The sequence below is a fragment of the Durio zibethinus genome, chromosome 1 (genome assembly GCF_047325235.1).
Source record: "Durio zibethinus cultivar Kanyao isolate XHJ-2024 chromosome 1, ASM4732523v1, whole genome shotgun sequence".
In the NCBI taxonomy this organism is placed as follows: Eukaryota; Viridiplantae; Streptophyta; class Magnoliopsida; order Malvales; family Malvaceae; genus Durio; species Durio zibethinus.
This window is the reverse complement of record NC_143162.1, coordinates 37830797-37851179: the sequence shown is the minus strand read 5'-3', so window position 1 is coordinate 37851179 and position 20383 is coordinate 37830797. Positions and strand designations below refer to the sequence as shown.

At 34.5% G+C, this 20383-nt stretch overlaps 3 protein-coding genes across 9 annotated transcripts; all 3 read right to left on the bottom strand.

Annotated features, from left to right (window-relative positions):
• Nucleotides 1–2209: 2209 nt before the first annotated feature.
• Nucleotides 2210–6397, bottom strand: LOC111312841 (putative nucleoredoxin 2). Of its 4 annotated transcripts, none has more exons than XM_022913502.2 (3): nt 6180–6397; nt 3679–4176; nt 2210–3072 (listed from the first exon to the last, which is right to left on the bottom strand). In XM_022913502.2, exons 1-3 carry the CDS (start codon nt 6333–6335, stop codon nt 2443–2445), a joined length of 1284 nt encoding a protein of 427 aa, XP_022769237.2. In that variant the 5' UTR covers nt 6336–6397; the 3' UTR covers nt 2210–2442. The 4 variants fall into 4 exon arrangements, with proteins under 4 accessions (XP_022769237.2, XP_022769239.2, XP_089596843.1 ...); XM_022913504.2 differs by having other exon boundaries at nt 3679–4173; XM_089740717.1 differs by lacking the exon at nt 6180–6397 and adding an exon at nt 4449–6013 and having other exon boundaries at nt 3679–4173.
• Nucleotides 6398–10213: 3816 nt separating this feature from the next.
• Nucleotides 10214–11978, bottom strand: LOC111311427 (E3 ubiquitin-protein ligase ATL23-like). Of its 3 annotated transcripts, none has more exons than XM_089768427.1 (3): nt 11071–11978; nt 10492–10582; nt 10214–10387 (listed from the first exon to the last, which is right to left on the bottom strand). In XM_089768427.1, exon 1 carries the CDS (start codon nt 11623–11625, stop codon nt 11125–11127), a length of 501 nt encoding a protein of 166 aa, XP_089624553.1. In that variant the 5' UTR covers nt 11626–11978; the 3' UTR covers nt 10214–10387; nt 10492–10582; nt 11071–11124. The 3 variants fall into 3 exon arrangements, with proteins under 3 accessions (XP_089624553.1, XP_089624575.1, XP_089624501.1); XM_089768449.1 differs by having other exon boundaries at nt 10492–10576; XM_089768375.1 differs by having other exon boundaries at nt 10214–10576.
• A 619-nt stretch (nt 11979–12597) lies between these two features.
• LOC111312840 (Pentatricopeptide repeat (PPR) superfamily protein) lies at nt 12598–16920 on the bottom strand. Of its 2 annotated transcripts, none has more exons than XM_022913499.2 (3): nt 13518–16920; nt 13059–13338; nt 12598–12772 (listed from the first exon to the last, which is right to left on the bottom strand). In XM_022913499.2, exon 1 carries the CDS (start codon nt 16608–16610, stop codon nt 14334–14336), a length of 2277 nt encoding a protein of 758 aa, XP_022769234.2. In that variant the 5' UTR covers nt 16611–16920; the 3' UTR covers nt 12598–12772; nt 13059–13338; nt 13518–14333. The 2 variants fall into 2 exon arrangements, with proteins under 2 accessions (XP_022769234.2, XP_022769235.2); XM_022913500.2 differs by having other exon boundaries at nt 13278–13338.
• Nucleotides 16921–20383: the final 3463 nt, after the last annotated feature.

The following is a 20383-nucleotide window of genomic DNA, read 5'->3' as shown; positions in this document are numbered from 1 at the left end:
GAAAGAGAAAGTGTAGAATAAAAATTATAAACAAAAAAAGAGAATTTAAGCAGTAAATGACAAATAATTTATGAGGTCAGGGACGGATTGATTAAAAGAAAAAAAATTGAAGAAATAACCGACTTTGCTCCGGTTACTTTCTCTCAAGTTTTTACCTCTCTGATAGTTACTGTTGTCGCGGACAAATTACAAGCAAGCATGTACCCGGTGATTTTTCCTTTCTATACAACTACGGTTTTTTTTTTTTTTTTAATTTGTAACTGGTAAGTAATAAAAAGAAGCCATCAAATAAAACTATAATTGGGAATTAGAATTAAAATAAGTAGTACATTTTTATTACTATATTTGCACTTTAATGTGGGGTCATGAAAAGTAAATGATTATTTTGTTTATCAACCTTGCCATATTTATGTCATTTAAGAGTGATAATAATTTGGTTCAGATTAAATTTGATTTAATTTTTTTTAAAATTATATAATAGTATAAAAATTTAAAATTAGATTTAAATTTTTATTTAATTTGAATCGAATCAAATTGAATTTTATTAGTTTAATTTGATTTGATTTTAATTTTTTTAATTTTTATATATTATTTTAATATAAAATTTTAATATATTTAAGTATATTTTAATATAAAATTATTCTTTTTATTTTTTAAAAATTTAAATATATAAAAATTAGGAAGAATATATAATTTAATTCGATTTTTTTTATTTTTCATCTTTTTATCTGAATTTTATTTAAATATAATATATTTTTAATATTCAAATTTAATCAAAATTAAATAAAAAAATGATCCAAACTTAATTAAATATTATAATTTCAAATAAATTTTCAATTTTCTCTTTTTTTTTTCTATCTCTAATGTTAAAACACTAGTCCTACTAGGATAATGTTTTCATCGACTGAAATAGAGATTTTTTCTATAATTTTAAGCAACGTGGCTATGCATATTCTATTTAGTAGTTTCTTCTAACAAATTTAATTATTATATAGATTATAATTTTTCTTATAAAAAAGTATAAATATTGAAATTTAATCATTTGAATCATAAGACGTTAATTTTTTTAATATGATTAAAAAAATTAATTAAATTAAAGTATAATATTTTTATATTTAAAATTATTATAATTTGAATCATAATAATTAAAATTAAACTTTTAACATTTTATAAAATCATAATTATAAATTAATTTTTGAATTCATATAGATTAAAGATTTAATCATTTAGATTGGTCTTCAATTCCAAAATAGTAATTAATGGCTTTAATAGCAGCAACTATATAGTATTCTATGATAATGAAACACGACAATTAGATTTGATTATTATTGCTTCTAATTTCGATAGTTTCTTTTTTTTTTTTTTTAATGTGTTTATAGATTTCAAAAGCAAAAAAGCTTGCTTAAGTCTATTTCTTAAAATAAATGAAAAGAAATTGTCTAAAAATGGAAACTTCAAAGAAACTTCCTCTTTCATTCCTATTGGTTTACACAAAAGTCAGGTAAGATTGCCACGTTAGCACAGCAACACGCATGCCTCACGTGGTCGTCAGTGGAGCGGCGATCTGACGGCTGACGCTTTGAAATAATGTTCGTGCACCCAACAGTCGATAACATGTAATCATAGCCAAAATGTCTAGAAAAGTTATTATCACATTACTTAGTCCCGTCTGGATTCTATTATATTTTTTGTGCGATTAAATTTATTATATTATTAATTTAATTTAAATACTAGTTTTAATAGAATTAAATTAACATAATTTTTTATTAAAAAGTTTTAATTATAATTGCAGTAAATTTTTAATTAAAATTATAATAATTTTTATTTTTTAAAAATTTACCATAATCAATTTTATCACACGTTCAAATTATACCGTAATCAACAAAGAAAATAAACAATGGTATACGGAGCCTTTTGCAATTTGATACCCATGGGCCATGGCCATGTGGAGGGACTGTATCCCACAGTTATTGTCTCATATCCAAAATCTACAATTGTTTTTTTTTCTTCCAATTTATGGGCTGAATATAGACTTATTCTCCAACAATATGATTGTTGAGCAAGGGGACTTCATTTGACATACTCATAAGTAAAAGTCAGGCAGGTTCATCTATCTTGAGGCCAACAATCAAGCTGAACATCACTCAATTTGCAGCAATTGCAGGTGCGTTAGTTCAAGTGACTAAAGAAGGGAAAAAAAGCACGATCATCGCCTTCCAACCACTACAATGCTAGCTAATTTGAATACACATTCTTCTTGTTTTAGCTACAATAATATTCCGAGTAGAAACCCACATAACAGTTTATAGAACATAGATGAAGGGAAGCTAGCCAATCCCTACACTAGATTAACAAACTGGAGGTCTGATCATCCTGATTATAGCAGATTAATCAAAGCTCAATTAGCAACAATTAATTATTAGCACAAGCGCCAGCTCAAAGTCACCTGCCTTCAATTGAGCCTGCAGAGGGCAAAGCTCTCATGCACCTGGGGTGCACCTCGTACCCACATTCCAGACATTGGTAAGCCCAACCAGACCCCTGCTCGTCACAATCACAGCATATAAAGGGCCCTCCTCCAGTGCCTTCAGATACCAAAGTAAGCTCATGGTGGTGACCTGCATGATACTCAGATCTTGGTAAGCTCTTAGCTGCCTCCTCCACTTCTTTCTCTAGCAACTCCACTTTGGCATCAGTGAAAGGGTATGCATTTTCCTGGTAAAGATTTATAAGGCTTCTACCTTGCTTGGTTACAGTTTTGCCGTCAGGCCCTATAATTATCAAACAAGGAATGCCTTGCACATCAAAGTATTTTGCAAGGCTTCTAATAGTGGGGTCTCCAAAAGGCAAAGCTAGCCATGGCATTGTACCAAAGTACGAGTCAAACGAACTTTGATCGCGATCATTTGACACAAAAACAATTTCAAAATCCTCAACACTTTTTTCTTTCAAAGTTTGCTTGATTTTCTGGTAGATGGATATCAGTTTGGGAGTGAACTTAACACATGGAAAGCACCATTGCGCTGAGAAGTAGAGTCCAACGGTCTTACCTATCAAGGAATCAACTGGCACCTGCAAAGGAAATATATACAATTTAATCAGGACTGAATAAGGTGCATTAATCTCAAAATCCTCATATCGAAGCTACGCATTCAAGCATGGTCCTGGGCATGCCATTCTTGTGCTCCCCATTAGATGAGAATCACCATAGTCAAATGCCTAGAATAAGATTCTCTTTCTTAAAGCTCTACTATTTATGAACACAAGAATAGAATCATTAAGTTAATTAATGAAACCCTAAATTCTTCTAAAAGAACAACCATTTTAGGATATAATATATATTTAAAAGAGAAAAAAAAAAAGTATGATTTTGATTTCTGTTCTCATAAAATAGGAAAAAAAAGGGTGCATGATTGCTTAAAGCAGACAACAGTTGTGGGGACGAATTATAACTAAACAGTGAAATTTCTTTAGTGCAAGTAAACAGAGTGTAATGCATGCATACATGACTAGAAATGTGTGGGATGCATTCCATGCAATCAAAAAGAGACAGTCATAAATACTCTCTCATCAACTACATGTAAACCTCATCCAATCATTAATTATTATCACCAAGATCTTGAAAACGAAGCCATAAACAACATAGTGCTATTCCTTTGAGAAGATGTCAGCACTGACCTCTTTAGTTGTGGTTTGACCCAAAATATAGTCTCTTTCAGGGTTTGTTAGTAATTTGTTCACCGTCTGGCTCTCATGCTTCATCCTCTCTTCCCTTTGCAATTCCTCCAACTTTTCTTTGGTAAATGGGAAGGCTTCGAAGCCATACCGGTAAATAAGTTCTACGCCATCATAGAGAGTTGCACCATCCTTATTATCATCTGGTTGCAAAATAACTAAGCAAGGAATTCCTTCAACTTCAAATTTTTGGTTCAAGGCCTTCTTTGTCTCCAAGTCAGAAAATGGAACCGAAAGCCATGGCATGCTTTCGCGGTAACTGTTGAAGGCATCCAAGTCTTCATCGGATGACACAAACACAATCTCAAAATTAGACCCATTGCTCTTCAGCTGCTCATAGACATCAATCATTACTTGATTGAAATTTCTACATGGTGGATACCAGTTAGCTGAGAAGTAAATCCCAATCACCTTGCCCTCAAGATCCGAAATTTTCACCTGCTGTAAAGAAACCAAGTAATAATGAAAGGTCAAATTGGAGCCATTCAGATCTAATGAAAACTCAAGTTTGTTTCTCCACAAACAAAACACAATTTCTCAACTACCCTTTTCCGTCATGAGCCCGCACCAATGACCCTTCTACATTTCATCTAAGGAAATGTACTTAAAACCACAGAGAACATACATACTAACTAGGAAAGTAGCACATGTAAGAAACCATTCCGCAAAAAATCAAGCCTAGAAACCCACAAAATTTGAAAGTGATGTGCCACCTGCTTTGCGGTATTGTAAGGATAATATGCCACGCGTTCAGCTATATACAGCGTTAATGTGAGGCTAAAGCGATGAATAGTAATGCTGCATGTCCTCCCAGCTTAGTTGTTCACAGCACAACAGCAGTGTGGGAACCCATATTGATGAAGACAGGCATATTTGTCATACTTTAGTCGTAACAAGGAGTACTGTTAGGGCACCACCACCTAGCAAAGGAGGAGAAAAGGGGGAAGGATGGAGTGGGGTTTGAATTAGCCCAGCATCCCACTCTCATTCCCTGTTGCCTTCCCCACAAGAGCAACATAACCACGACAAAAACACCGCAAAGAATATTTCTTCACCAATTTTGTTCGGGCAATGTTCGACAGCCGACAAGAGGGTTACACATTATCATTATGCATCTTATACCGTCTTTCAATTCTCAATCCCAGCTGATTTAATGTGATTCCATACCAAAGTAACAGCATATGTTAAAAGATTCACCTTATAATTGTCATAATTACGTAAGACCCAAAATTTTTTCCTTTCAAAACTAAATCAACATCATTATCAGCTTAACAAGTTAACAAACTACAACTACTGAAATAACATAAGATCTACTCAAGTAACAAGTTCTATCAAACAATCCCATATGTTTCTTCATTTTTAGTGGAGCTATAATATTCCCAGATGAGTATCATATCTACAATTTATATCATAACTTAACATATGGGGAGATGGGTTTAATTGGATCTTTTGCGAACCAAAGTTCCTGGAAATAATATGTTAGATCTCTTCTTCATTCCAATCACTCAACACAAATCGAACTAAATTAATACACCTAATACATGAAATATACAATATTTTCCAAATACTAACTTAATTACTCCATCGCTAGACATAACCAAAGAATTTGGTGAGGATCCATGGTCCTTAAACTAACCCACCTTTATACCTTATCCTATATAAATTGAGCAAGAGTGAAAGCCAGATGTCAACATAGATGAAACAAAACTATATTGTACTGAAGAAAGAGCATTAGCCGTTGAGTTTCTTGCCATTTCAAAACCCTAATGAACTTCCCTCTCTCTCTTCCAAAATAAAAATTATTTAATATGACTAAGAGCTAAGTTCTTAAGACTGCTGATTATTGGAGTAATTCTATATTTTCGTCCCGAAGTAGACCAACTAACTTACCCGCCACCAGCCATCTGTCTGGTATTTCCGGCAGTCACTTGCTACCAAACAAATCTCTTCACAGGTAGATAATAATAGTTTTTTTGTATAAGTAGTATTTTAATAAAATAAGTTATAATCATTGTTAGGTTTTATTTTGTGGATAATTTTTTAGAATAATACTAAATAGTAATAACAGTTATAGAAGATCCGACTGGAAGATGTGCATGTAGTTTCAGTATGAAGTATAGCTAGAGAAGAAAATGGAAAAAGAAAAGATAGAAAAGTAGTCGATCTATGACGATCTATAGATTAGAAAGGTTCGGAAGAATATGATTGAAATGAAGCCATGAGTGAGTTAGGCCAAAAGCGAGTGCATGCTTTCATCTCCGACCGACAGGCCACAACTAAGTTTTACATTATAAAATATTAGATACTTAAAAAGATAAAGTACAAATGTTTCAGTAAAGAAGAAAACAACCCATGTATCAGCCTGGTAGTACTGCTAACAAAAACCCAAGGGATGTTGCTAGATATTTTCCTTACATAAAAAGGAAAAAGAGAGAAAAGGAAACCTGATCAGCTTCAGCTTCCCTGGAGCACAGAAGATAATCACGATCTTTAGAAGCCAAAAGAGAAGAGAATCTAGATGTCGAAATCTTCTCAGAGTCACCGTTTGTCACAGTTTGAACCAGGCTGTTGGAGTTATCGTCCAAATTCATCTCCTTCATCACCAGTCTTTCTCTCTCTCTCTCTTCGTTTGCGTGTCCAGATTAAGTCAATGACCAGGCTCTTCACTCTTCAATGCTTCCAATGCTTATATTCCTTGGAACCATATTCTTTACGCATCATTGTAGCATCCATTAAACCCCCATCTTCCATCAGCATTCACTCACTCCAAAATTGTCATGAGAGAACTCCAACACTGTTGCTCATGTACATTAACAATAATGCTGCGGTCCATGCGGAGCCGACTGATTTATTAATATGAACGACCCATATTTAATTGGTCAGGTCCGTCATCAGCCACGCGTATGACTTTTTGGTTTGACACATTGGCTTTGGAGAAAAAAGCAGGTTAACCCAAGCCAGCATTGCTAAGCTATGGTCTAGGTCACGTGTCGTCATAAAGACTTTGAATTGATGTTGCGAAAGCTAAACAAACGTAAGGACACCTGTCTCTCTACCCTGCTCTCTCTATTTACTCTATAATTTTAATTTAGCTATTCATTTCAAGGCAAGATATATCACAGAGTAATTAAAAATAAAATATAGAACAGTTTACCCAATGCAAAGGTGTAAGATTTGAACTTTGGCAGGTACCAAGGGTCCCCATTTCTTTTTGGATAATAATACGACCGGATTGGAAGTTTAGGACAGAGATAGAGAAAGAAAGGCATAGAAATTGTTGAAGAAAAGCAGCAGCCAGGTTGTAAAATGTTGCCATGCTGACAGCTTTCTCCGACCTGCCTCATCTTTATAAGGGAATGGCACTTGTAAAGATGTTTACAGAAACCTTACAATTCTCATTCTACTATAATATATTCAGAAACCTGAATGTTAACTTCTCCTTGGAGAATTAGCTTGTCCTTTGATTAATTGCCTCCGGTTGTGCATAATTTGACTTGTAATTTTCAGCAATAAGTCCTGACTCAATATCAAGCCATTTTAAATAGAATATATTCTGGTCGAATGGCATCAAGGTTGTAAAAGTTAATTAATTAATTCAAATAGATAAATCGATCATCGTGAGATAAAATTAATACAAAATCATGCACGATGATTTTAACTTGGAATTTTATAATTTCAAGATTTTTTTCTTTATTATTAAAACAAAATCTCTTTAACCAAAATGGCCGAGCTCACTGCTAAAAACAGTTTCGCCGATAAAAGCTGGGTCAAATTTATCGTACAACATGAAGAAAAATATCTGGGACCGTACGAATAGGCCACCTGTAAGGCTAGTAGGACAAGTGTCACATGATCCATAGGGGTAGTTGTTGGGTTGCTTCAATGATTTCAATTATTCGAATCTCAGAAATTGGGTCCCACCACAATAGCCCCCAACAATACGTCGCAGTGCAATAGCCCACGTGTCAAACACACTGCCGTATCGAACTGAGTAAAAGCAAAAGGCAGCTGCTGCCAATCGCTGTTTGGTTTGAACCTCGTGAGCTACGAGACAGCACATCGGCGTTCGTGTCAGGTTCTTTTTGGAACACGTGTCGCATAGTACGTATGTTTGGTAACACGCTGGTACTACTTCATTCATGTAAATGACTCGAGGAAAAGATAGGGAAAGTTAAGCTTTTTTTTTTTTTGTGTTACTTTGGATGTAAAGCAAAACCAAACCAAACCAAACCAAACCAAAGCTTAACAGTTTAACAACAACAGTGAAATAGGCGAGTCTCTCAAAGTGCACAAACTGTATAGATAATGATACAATTTTAAAACCAGCAACAACATCAACACACAAACAAAAAACAATAGTTGAATAAGTATGTTATTAAAGTGATGTGACCTTCCTTCTAATGATATTTAATTTTTTTGTAATTTTATACTTAGATTGAGATATATCATTTAGAATGAATTAGTTTTAAACTAAATATTTAATATAATATTAAAATTAAAATTTATTATTATTTTTTTTAAAAAATTATCACGTGATAATTTTTTTATTTTTATTTATAAGTGATGAAATTTATTAAAATAATATTATTTTATATTTAATAGATATTTAATTTTTTATAATTTTATATTTATATTGAAATTTTTTACTTATAATTAATTAATTTTAAATTGTCATATGCTAATCCTCGATTATACATCCACAAACATCCTGTTTATGTTGTTCTTGCGGATGTTTATTTTACTCTTGCCATCTTCTTTAAAACTTGCCATCTAAACCATGGCCTGGGATTTAAACACCCTAATAAAAAGCAGTGGAGGCATTTGGGCCGGTTCACGCACCCCGAGTACCATACTTCGCCACAATATTAAACAAGATTATTAGATTATTTTTGGTATTTGATGTCAGGAGAGATTAAATTTTGAATCTGAAATTAAAAATTTAATATTTTATTGAAAAAATTATATGACTACTGCTGTCTTAAGAATTTTAAATTTAATATTTTATTCAAAATTTTTAATTTTTTTTATAAATGATCTCTTTATATATATATATATATATTCGTTTTTTTAATAAAGAATCACGATTTCAATCCAACTACAGCCTTTGTTACAAACTTCACGTCTACATGCTGCGCACGTGCTCTCTGTATTTAAAACGATTAGTGTTTTAATAAAACTCGTTAGATATCGCGACTTCCATGTTCCATCCTAGGTTGATAAATTACGACTTTGTGAGCTGCTTGGACTATGTTTGAGTCGTTTTAAATTCAAACCAGGCCCACTTTTTTTCTCATCAAGCCCATATAACTATATATTATTTAAGTTGGGTCAACTTACGAATCACAGCATGATGAGTAAAAAAAAGTAACGATGTATGCACAATCGCACAACTTTAATTTAAAATTTTATTTTAAATGTTTAATTAAATAATTAAATTTGAATTTAATTGAAATTTTATGACTATAACATGCCAGATTTAAATAATAATTCTTATAAGTTCAAATTCGTGAAATTCGAATTCCATAAAACATGCAAGTGACGGTCTTTATTTTGTCAAATGCTTAATTACCTAATAAAATAATTGTTTTCAAATTTCATAAATTTATTTATTTATTTATTCATAGCCAATAATCGAAGGTGGTGGGAGTCACCACTCACTAATAATACAGCTGAAAGGCATACATAGCCATGTAAGCAAAACTGTCCATATTCATTTTACCTCAAAATCATTGCAGTATTATTATTATTTTTTTGGTATTATTATTGTTCATTTTTAAGTTTCGATAAATGTGAGGTTAAGATTTTGAGAGAAATTGTCATAAGTGTGGCATGTGGACCTTCCCTTACACCATTTTTTTACCTTATTGTTGATTTTGGCCTTAAACATCATATTCTCAATGTGGGATATTTCTCCTATTATGTCCTATGAAATTTTAGAAATAAATAAACTTTTTTCTTGGATTTTTTAATTAATTCTTTTTTTTTTTAAATAACACATAAGGAGCAAATAACTCGTCCACCATGTGTAAGTTACTAGGTCCATAGCACTCGGGGCTTACTTTTAAATATAAAATAGATTATAACTTTAACATTGTATATAAAATACCCAATGATTCTACATTTTAATCAGTAACTTAATAACCACTTTAATAATATAAATTTTCTATTACTCTCACCTCTTATTGCTGCTTAGGTAATATGTAACAATTGGAAGATATATAAAGGTGGAGTCTTGGTCAGATGGCAATTAAATTGCCTAATAAATGTAGATGATTTAAGTTGGTTAAATTGTGTTATCAATAATTATACTTAATTTAAAATGTAAATTTAATCCTTCTATAACAATTTTAATAATTGACATTATTTTTAATTTTTACGATTTGAAATCTTAATTTAATCCATAATTAACATCAACATATAATTATTTGAAAATTTTGTTATATTTTTTTTTAATTTCCTTTCATATTTTGCTTTCTTCTTTTAAAAAGAGACAAATCTCAAGAACCGTGTGTATATAAAATAGACAGCTGAGACAGTGAGATACTGCTAGTATTAGCAGTCGGTGAGCTGCCCTGCCATTGCAATACTTCATGCATCACCAACCTGCCACCAGTCACTCTTCAATCTTCACGCACAAAACACGGGGGACCATCTGGGAAATTTGGAGAACCTCAAGGACTGTTCTGTAATCTCATAATATTCTTTATAAAATATGAAATCAATAAAAGGGATTTGTCCCCCTTAACGTGGCATTACCATATTGATGCAGGCTGGCGTCCATAGACGTAAATGCTTCGCTTCGCTTGCAAGTTTAGAACATACACACCGGCTAGAATATCCCCTGATACTTCAAGTTTAGAACATTTGCTGTTTTTTAGAATCGAATTTTGATCAAATGGGTGATCAACCAACTCACCAAAGCATGAACAAAAAGAAGTATCTATATCAAACGGTTCCTAAAAGCTATAGGTTTTGACTCAAGTACTAATAGTAGTTGGTGCTGACATGTATGCACCCATGCCAATTCATGTGTCTTTACTTTTAATTATTCTATATCAAAATTTTCTTGCTTTCCCTTTGAATCATCATCTTCCTTTTTCAACTTCCACACCAAAAAAAAGGCAAAAAAGCAAGCTCCTCAAGTATGGAGGACTTTTGCCCACCCAGCAGAAACCCATGTCATGTACAATATCAATGAAAATGAATTTGACCAGCAAAATATAAATAAAAAAGAGAAAACCCATACATGCAGGAAAGTGAAATAACTTAGATGAACATATATCTATCTTCTCTTTCCTAGGAAAATTATCCTTCATACAAACATCGAAGACTGACCTTTTATACTCTTAAAAAGAAAACCTTTGTTTCTTTTTGAAGGAAGTTAAGGCTTTAGCAGGGATTATCATCGGAAGGATCGAACAACATAGGCTCAAGCGTGGCCCTACAAACAGGACAAACCGAATGCTTCAAAAGCCAAGTATCAGCACATTGCAAATGAAACCCGTGATTACAACCGGGAACCATTCTAGCTAGTTGATCAGCCTCAATCTCATCGAGACAAACCGCACACTCAGTCCCCAACACAAGCTCCTTCCCTGTAACCTTCGGGAGCTTCTCAAGCTCTGAAACAGACAACCCTTTCTCACCCACCTGCTTAACCGCTAACGACCCTGAATTATCAGTCCGATAGTTCGTAGCATACCATAAAAGACAGATATAAACAATGAAAACCATACTCATGCCAGCGCATGGAAGAAAAAGGGCTAAGAAAACAGAAACCAGCATTGAGTGGTGGTGGTGGTGGCTGCTGGTGCCGACGGAGGTGTTTAGGGAGGGCGATGGAGAAGGACAAAGGAGAGGCGGAAGGGTGTAGTGCGCTCCATGGCGCATAATAGTCAGCTGATTTATGGAAAAGTGTTAAGTTTTTCTTTTTTTTGGGGGGGGGGACGGGGGTTCTTCTTGGGAAGGAGCCTAGGATGGCTTGGTGTGAGATTGGGGTGGTAGCGGTTATATTGGGAATAGAAGAAAATGGAATTGTTAGCGGTTTTAGAGATGATGCGTATCGTGGCAGACAAGCAAAAAGGATCCCAAGCGGCACTGACGAGTTTACAGTTGGGTTTATTTATATTTTTCCTTTTTACTATGTCATAATAATTCGATTTAATAAGACCAACACACATTTGGCACAGGGCTTACTTTTGTGTTTGGTGCGTGGGAGAACTATGGCTGAGTGGTAAGAAATGTTGTGCACCTGATCAGGGTTGTGGCTGGGGGAAGAAGGGGGGGGGGGGGGTGCTCTGGCCTCTGAGCCTTAGGTGGTGGCTGAATTGTAGCAGAAATTTGGCTTAGAAGGGAGAAAATGATTGGTAGTGAGATTTGGTATGGCCCATTGAATTATATAAACTTTTAATAAATAATTATGCGTTCGACTGTGGAGAATGGGACCCTATCACCTAACTCGTTATATTAAATTGGATTATCAGCTAAAAAGGTATTGAAAGATTAGATTTGAGGATAGGCCATATCCCATGATTTTGCAAATATCATTGCATCCATTAAAACAACACTACAATATAATGTTGTCTCCAATTGGTGTTTTCATTAACCATTTGCCCCAAACGCTAACCAAGAAAAAGAATTGTTGTTTTGAGTTTGCTTACAATATTGTTAGGTCCTAGCCTCTTAGGTGATGGAGAGGGTTTAGGACAGCTATTCGTATTGACGAGCGTTATGTCAAATTGTCAATGAATTGGATGTGCAAAAGACTTGCTTGGGCCGCCTTGGCCCTTGCACTTTAATGTAGAAAACCAATGTAATTAATCAGAGTTGTGGGCCAGTAGCCAACAGATATAAACTTGGCTCTGAGATGAAAGAAAGGCTCCTACTAAAACAAAGTTTTCAGTCCCCCTGACAAGTTTCAGATGATGAACATCGACAATTCATATATGAAATGAAGATAACATACAAAGTTTTACAACTTCAAAAAGAAAGAAGAGGATTAAAATATTCCTTTAACTTTATATCTTTAACGGTGGACCTGCAAACAAGGAGAAAATTAGTCAGAACTAGTCCCCAGATGTCATGAACTTAACGAAGCAAACTGGGTGATAAACAGGATATGACACTTATTAATTGATTAAATGTGGCCCCATTCAAAGATAAGATTAAACAATTCATCCATTACAGCATTTTATCAACATCATCATTGCATTTTGTAGCTTAAGTTTGCCTCTGCAATAACAGCTGCATATCACAAAAATAAAGCCAATGCACCCACTCATACGTACTTAATAAAAAATGGTATGTCTGTTTTAAAGGATTACCTTTTGAGAGTAATAATTCCGATCACTATAGCAAATATGAATAAGTTGGAGTCCTAATGCCGGTATAAAATATGGTTATCTCAAGCTACCAAGATGCTTTAAGCTTTTCTTGATCACTATCCAATCTTCCTATGATATATGATTTTGATTTCACATCTGGAGACAGGTCAAGAGTCACAGACAGATAACTCTACATTGTCGACAAAAGTTTGAGCATACCCTAAGCACCAACTAGAAAAAGGATCCATTTCCTGACTTGAGAATCACATGAAATCCGAACCTGCAAATTCAGCAAGCAAACAAAAGAGTGGTAATGTGGTAGTTACTCACAAATTAAGAACATTAGACTCATGCTAAAAATTGGTAGAAATTGTGATCATAATATCACAGCATCTATACAATGGAACTTCAATAACATGGAAATAAAAGAACTGACAAAAATTTCCAGGGAAAATTTACCCGTGCAGCAGTAGCAAGGTCCCCGCCACCAAACTGTATCCAATTTATATTAGCACCTAGCAGCACTTGAGAGCAACCCTCCCTTTCTTGGTCAAGAATCAGAATAAATTACATATCAATTGAAGTATTTTGCTGCAAAGAACTTTAATTCTCGAACAAGTAACAGTTGCTTTAACAGCTAACTTAAAATCATATTCCAATTTTCCAAGATAGCACTTTCCAACGTTAATTAGGTGTTGTGCTCACGGGAGGGCATACGACGGGAACTAAAGTTCCAACTATCTATTCAACGTGAAAGTTCCTTCCAGGCCTAATAGTGCTGCAGTACACAGTATCAAAGTCACTACCAATAAGGCTACAAGCTGCCTCCTAATAACAGGATAGCAGAAGTGAAGCCAGCCAAGGTGGAGCATGTTTCCGTAAAAGCTCAGATGTCCTGATACTTTTCTTTGAGCACCAAAGGAAGAGCATGGAAGATTGAGGTCCGCACAAATAGTGACAAGAGGGTTGTAATCTGTTACACCAACAAGCACGAAATGAAGGACAAAGCACCCACAAACAGTACAACAGTATCATCAATTTGAATTAAGATATCCATCATGATGTTTTTAGGCTTCAAAGGAAACTGAGACTAGATGTTTATCTTCATTTTAAGACAACGTTTAGTTTACTCAACTGAGGTGTTTTGGTGTATTTACAACCAATACCAGCTTTATAAGTAGGATTCATTCCAAAGCAATGTTGGTTGAATTTGCTTCAGTATTTTCAAGAGTAAAGATGGCTTATCGACTAAAACTTGGGCAGCCATAAAATCTTTCACCAATAATCCCCACAGGAACAAACTCCATCTTTAAAATGATGAAAGCGGTTTGTGTCTCTGACATATATTTCTCTCCCTTCAAAGCCAGATATAAATTTTATAAGATCATGACAATCACCACAGATTCTGAGATTTTTTATTATTTGCAGGGGAGAGCCAGGAGGAGTGTTCAGAAGGCCAAAGGCAACTGCTAACTTCTCACTGTGCCCACATAAGATTTGCTCCTTGTCCTGCTCGTCCACATCTTGCAACACCAAGTTGGTATCTGGGAGGTAACCTGCTTTCTTCATCTCCATGCTCAATTTATACAACTTCTCAATGATCGCAGTCATTTGAGGATGTGATTTGTCTCCTGCAAGAAGCATGTGCACTTGGTTCTTGATCTCAATCCAACTGCAACCAGGATTCTTCTTCATGCCTCTACTCCTCATGACATCTCTTAAGGCATCTACTTCATCCCACATGGCCTTAGACGCATATATATTGGAAAGAAGGATGTAATTTCCAGGATTGGTTGGTTCTAATTCAAAGAGACTCCTTGCAGCAATCTCACCTAAACTAATATTATTGTGAAGCCTACAAGAACTAAGCAAAGCTCCCCAGACACAGGCACCTGGTTCAAATGGCATTTGCTTGATCATGGCATATGCTTCTTCTAGCTTTCCAGAACGACCTAGAAGGTTTACCATGCAGGAATAGTGCTCCATTTTTGCTTTGATTCCATGGTCTTTATACATGCTATTAAAAAAGTGCCAACCTTCTTCTGTTAGACCACCCTGACTGCAAGCAGATAATACACAACTAAAGCTAATAAAATCAGGCTTGTGCCCTCTCCTTTGCATCAAATGAAAAATATCAATAGCTTCCTTAGCCTTACCATGCATTGCATAACCTCCCATAATTGCATTCCAACAGACTGAGTTTTTGTTTGCTATCCTATCAAAACAAAGCCGAGACAAATGGATTCTTCCACACTTAGCATACATATCAACTAACGCACTGCTAACATGAACATCATTGTTAATTCCTGTTCTGAGGGCAAAGCCATGAGCTGCTTTTCCATGTATCAGTGCTGCAATATTTCCACAAGCTGGTAGCAAGCAAGGTATTGTTACAGAGTTTGGCTTCACCCCTGCACTCTGCATCTCTCTGAAAAGCCTCAATGCTTCAATATCCTTCCCATTTTGTGAGCATCCAGCAATCATTGATGTCCAGGTTACTACATTCAATTCCCTCCCTTGTGCTCTAAATCTCTCAAATGTCTCCAATGCTACATCAACAAGACCATTTCGAGACAGTCCAGTTATTAAAGCATTGCGAGCACCTACATCCAAAACCTCCTCATCCGTCTCTTCAAACACTTTCATCAACTCCCCTGCACATGTACACTTTCCATACATATCAATAAGAGCGCAAATAACAAATTTGCAATGCAAAAGACCCAGTTTGATCACATAACAAAGAACCTGAATCCCTATATTTAACCTCTCCAAATCGCCCACAGCAGAAAGAACACTTGAAATTGTAGTATCATCAGGCTGAAACCCTTCCGAATGCATTTCCTGAAACATGACGACCGCTTCATTATAGTTTCCACTTTGATTGAACCCTGTAATCATACCATTCCAAGACACTAAATTGGGTTCCAAACCCAAACTTTGCATCCTATAAAAGATTTCTTTTGCCTCACTAACGCAACCCTCACGAGCATAAGCTGAAAGCAAAGCGCTAGAAGTAACCACATCCCCTTCCGGCAATCTTTCATACACATCCCGAGCATCCCGGATCCGATCACTTTTTAAGTACAAGTGCACCAAAGAAGACTGAACAACGGAATCTGAAGCAAACCCATGTTTACAAACAACGCTATGAACCTCCCTGCCCAATTTGAAGGCCGATAATTTACCGCAAGCCTTGACAACATTTGGAAGCACATGATTATCCGGTAAAATACCATGAGAGAGCATGCGAGAGAAAACAGTAAGCGATTGGTTGAAAAGATTGGACTTGTTGAGAGCATAAATGAGAGCAGAAAAGGAAAAGATAGATGGCTCAGATATTGAGTTAAGGAGACGATCTGCTTCGGCAAAGCAACGGTGATTAGCATATTGTGAGATGAGTTTTGTCGAAATAAGGGCATCATTACAAACTCCAGATTTTAGTATATAAGCATGAGCCTGCCTGGTTTGTGATAGAGATGCTATGGCTGAGTTCAGGCAAGGAAGGATTGAACGATTCAGATTTTCGAAAAATTGCAGAGCTTGCCTCGTCATGGCTCGTCGTCACCGCCCAAAATTTGAACCAGACGCCTCCTTATAAGGACATCGGTGCAACTTGCAAAGGCAAGCTTCCGTACAGTGGGCGTTGATATTGCCACGTCAGTATTACTTTCAGCTTGATGGGCTAAACTTTGGGCCACATTTAAAAAAACTAGTATGGCCCGGTAAGTTCGGCTCATGGACATCAGAAAGGAACCAAAATCGTTAAGGGTTCATTTGGAGTTGACCAGACCCCCGGTTCGGTGCGGCGAGGGGATTGTTTGGTCTCAATCGAGCCGGTCACCCATTTGGATAGCCTCCAGTGCTATATCGTATCTTGATTTCGGTGGCTGACTGAAGGTTTCCTCTCCAATGGCTAATTGAGTGTTATTTTTTTTAACATCCTGGCTTGTTGTTTTAATAGTTATTTGGGAAAAGTGTCTGGCTTTAACAAATTGGTTTTGAATTTAACATATCTCCCTTGGAAAACCTCTTACTTGGTCTGTTGTTTTCATTGAAACCTGCTAAAAAATCATTTCTTTATGACGACTTTGATGTGAGTTTGGTTTGATGGATTTTCGTTTTGTTCTTAAAACGATTTGGCTTTTGAGAGGTTTGGGTATTGGAAATTGCAGTTAACATGACCATGCATCTGCTACTTCCCGTGCCTTGCACATTGTAAACCTGCTCAATCCTAGTGATACTTTCCATTTGTTGGAGTACTTCTTTGTGCATCAGGTTCAGATGTTTTATTTTCACCTCTTTTCATTTTGATTTTAATTTTTAAATATATTTAGTAATGTTTGATCTTCATGATAAACTGTTTCTTTTAGTAGTTTTAAAGCTGCTTCTATTGGATTGCTATTGTTAGTTTCTCTTCATATTTGACGTGTACCTTTCTGTTAGTGATACGTTTTTGAAGCACTTTATATCATTCAGATTCTCAACTGCGTTTTTAGCTTTAATATTATGCATTGCAAAAGCTCTCTGTCCCTGATGGCTCCGAGGTTTGGTGTTCATGCTCTAGTTAATCTTGACCTCCATGTTAAAGCCATAAAGGTAGATTTGAGAAACAGTTTGTGGCTGATAAGTGAACGTTTGCATTGTTGTTCAAATGGAAATTCAAAATCAATTTTAGCTTTGACATTTAACACGACCATATGACTATCAATTAGCCACATTTATTTGCATGTGTTATTGCATACATGTTTGATTTTATTTGGATTATTGGACACTGAACTTGGTGGGTACAATTATTTAACAGGAGAGATTTTTACAATTCCCAAACATGCAACAAGTCGAGACTCGAGAGTTGCTGTTCTGAATGAGATTATAAAGTTCACAACAGAAGCAGTTGGGAACTCCTCTTATTCTGCAATTGCATCAGGTTTTGCTGACAGCAAGACTGATCTTAAAACAAGAGTTTCTTTCAAGTTAAATCCTTTCCCCACCTGATCTGGATAGAGAAAAACTCTTCCTTTTCCTTTCTCTTCCTGTTTCTTGTAGGTTCAATGTTTTTTTTTTTTTTTTTTTTTGGATAGGCTGTGATTTATTTATCCAAAGAAAGATGAGTTCTGCTCCAATGCAACTATATCCCACACAATCAGCTTCCAATAGCTACGCTACTATACACTATCATTCAGTATTTACACAGCAGTCAATATATTGGTGTTAATATTCCAAGCAGCACACAAATCCTTCTTCACTGAGTCAGCAGTATGCAGACCATTTAATCGATTCCTAACAGCGGCCTTTGCTTGATCAAACACTTGGTCAGTTGTCTTTTTTGTATTCCTGTACAACCTGTGATTTCTTTCTCTCCATGTTTGATATATTCAAGCACTCCAAGCAATATTCAAGATGATCGAGGTCGGTGCTTTCCCTTTCATCCTGCTCTGTGCCCACCTTACCTTGCAGCTCACTCCCTTATTCTTCCTTCCAACATTGTAGATTCAATGTTGCCAGTGATAGTGCAATCAAATGCATAGTATGACAGTACAGAGTTATTTTATATCCAAAGCATCATTTTAGCATGGTGTCATCTGTGATCAATCTCTTATTTTCATGGACTAATGCACATGCAGTTTCATTATTACTTCTACTCTATCTCTGCTATGCTTTGTACGTGCCATTAACATTGTGATTATCTTCTGAGATGCAGTATAAAGCTTCAAGAGGGGTGTTCGGGACACCCTCTTTCGACATCAACGGATTTGCATTGCCTGATTCTGACTCCCCACTAGATTATAAAGCATGGAGAAGCTTCATTGATCCATTGCTTGCTGCACAGGGCAGAAAGAGAGACGATTAGCCGCACTTATTTTATCGAAGGATTTAGCTTTTGAAGATTAGACCTATTCAAGGATCAAATTATTTATCCAAATTTAAGGTTCATTTAAATTTTGAAAATAAAAAATTAAAACTCGTTAAAAGAACTTGGATATAATTTTTAAACCAATTTAAATTTCAAATAGGATCTTGGACAAAAAAAAAAAAATTAACCCAATCTAATCTGATCGAATTCATATATATATATATATGTGATTTTATATAAAAATTAATTTACATATATATAAATTAAAAATAAAACTAATATATTTTATTGAATTTAATTTAATTTTTAATTTATATATAATGAATTAAATTTACTATCATTAAACTTAATTTAATTATATTTTTATTATATAAATTAAAGTTAATAAATGAACTTGAGATTTATTTTTTTAATTTAAAAAATTTTGAAATTCAAAATATTAAATTAAACAAAACCTGAATAAATATACAAATTCAACCCAATCAGACCTCTTAGCTCCTCTGTTCAGGACGTATAAAGGCATGTTAAGACCAAAAGATTTTGCTAACTAAAAATGTACACCCACTGAATTGGCCAGTGATTTGAGAGTTTCACAAGTGGATTTTTTTGCTAAATTAATGACTAATGATGTGGAAAATACATAATAAAAGTAGATTACGTGTATCATTATTCTTTACTTTCTTTGTTTATTCATAAATCTGACCATAGAACAGGCTAGAAGCGGATACAGGAGTTTGAGTTGGGTCTAATACATGGTGCCTTACTTTTGCCCCTGTTTTGGATTGAGGCATGAACTTTTTTTTTTTTTTTAATGTTAAAAAGGTTTGTTTCTTTGTCAGCTTTGTAATAAAATAAATTGGTTTTGCAATCCAAGTTTCAAAAACTTCTTTTTGAAGTATGTTTGCATGTACAATGCAATTTTTTATTTTTTTTTTGGCTAAAAAGCTCAGCTTTGTACTCAAAATAATTTGATTTTGCAATCCAAATCCAACAACTTCTTTTTAAAGTACGTTTGCAGGTCAAATGCACTTTTGAGAGAAAATTATTTTTTATTCCAATATTTTTATTTTTTTTAATTTTATACATTTTTAAGGTATTTTATGCACAAATAATACTTTCACAACAATATCTAATAAGAATGAGAAAGGTTAAGTATAACAAATTTGTTAATTTAATGATCAAATTATACAATAAAAAAGTGATTATGAATTTTAATTATTAAATTAATAATTTTTTCATTTTTATTTTTTTATCAAAATTTATAAATCATATTTTTTTAAATCGTTACAATAATATCAAACTAAACCTTTATTGACTTCCAACTTGAAACTATATATTTTGTCTAACTCTTTCATGATACTATGAAAGAAAAGGATAAATTTTAATTGAAAATTTTGGAAAAATTTTCCATTAATTTATAATTTAATATAACATGATAGTACCAAACAACAAAATTATAACAAAGGTAAAGAAA

What these genes read in the sequence shown, in the direction of transcription:
- LOC111312841 (XM_022913502.2), bottom strand. Translation starts at nt 6,335, where the DNA reads ATGAAGGAGATGAATTTGGACGATAACTCCAACAGCCTGGTTCAAACT. An exon ending in GGGAAGCTGAAGCTGATCAG is followed by an intron (nt 4,177 to 6,179) that starts GTTTCCTTTTCT and finishes GTTTCTTTACAG; the next exon opens with CAGGTGAAAATTTCGGATCT. An exon ending in GTCAAACCACAACTAAAGAG is followed by an intron (nt 3,073 to 3,678) that starts GTCAGTGCTGAC and finishes TTTCCTTTGCAG; the next exon opens with GTGCCAGTTGATTCCTTGAT.
- LOC111311427 (XM_089768427.1), bottom strand. Translation starts at nt 11,625, where the DNA reads ATGCGCCATGGAGCGCACTACACCCTTCCGCCTCTCCTTTGTCCTTCT.
- LOC111312840 (XM_022913499.2), bottom strand. Translation starts at nt 16,610, where the DNA reads ATGACGAGGCAAGCTCTGCAATTTTTCGAAAATCTGAATCGTTCAATC.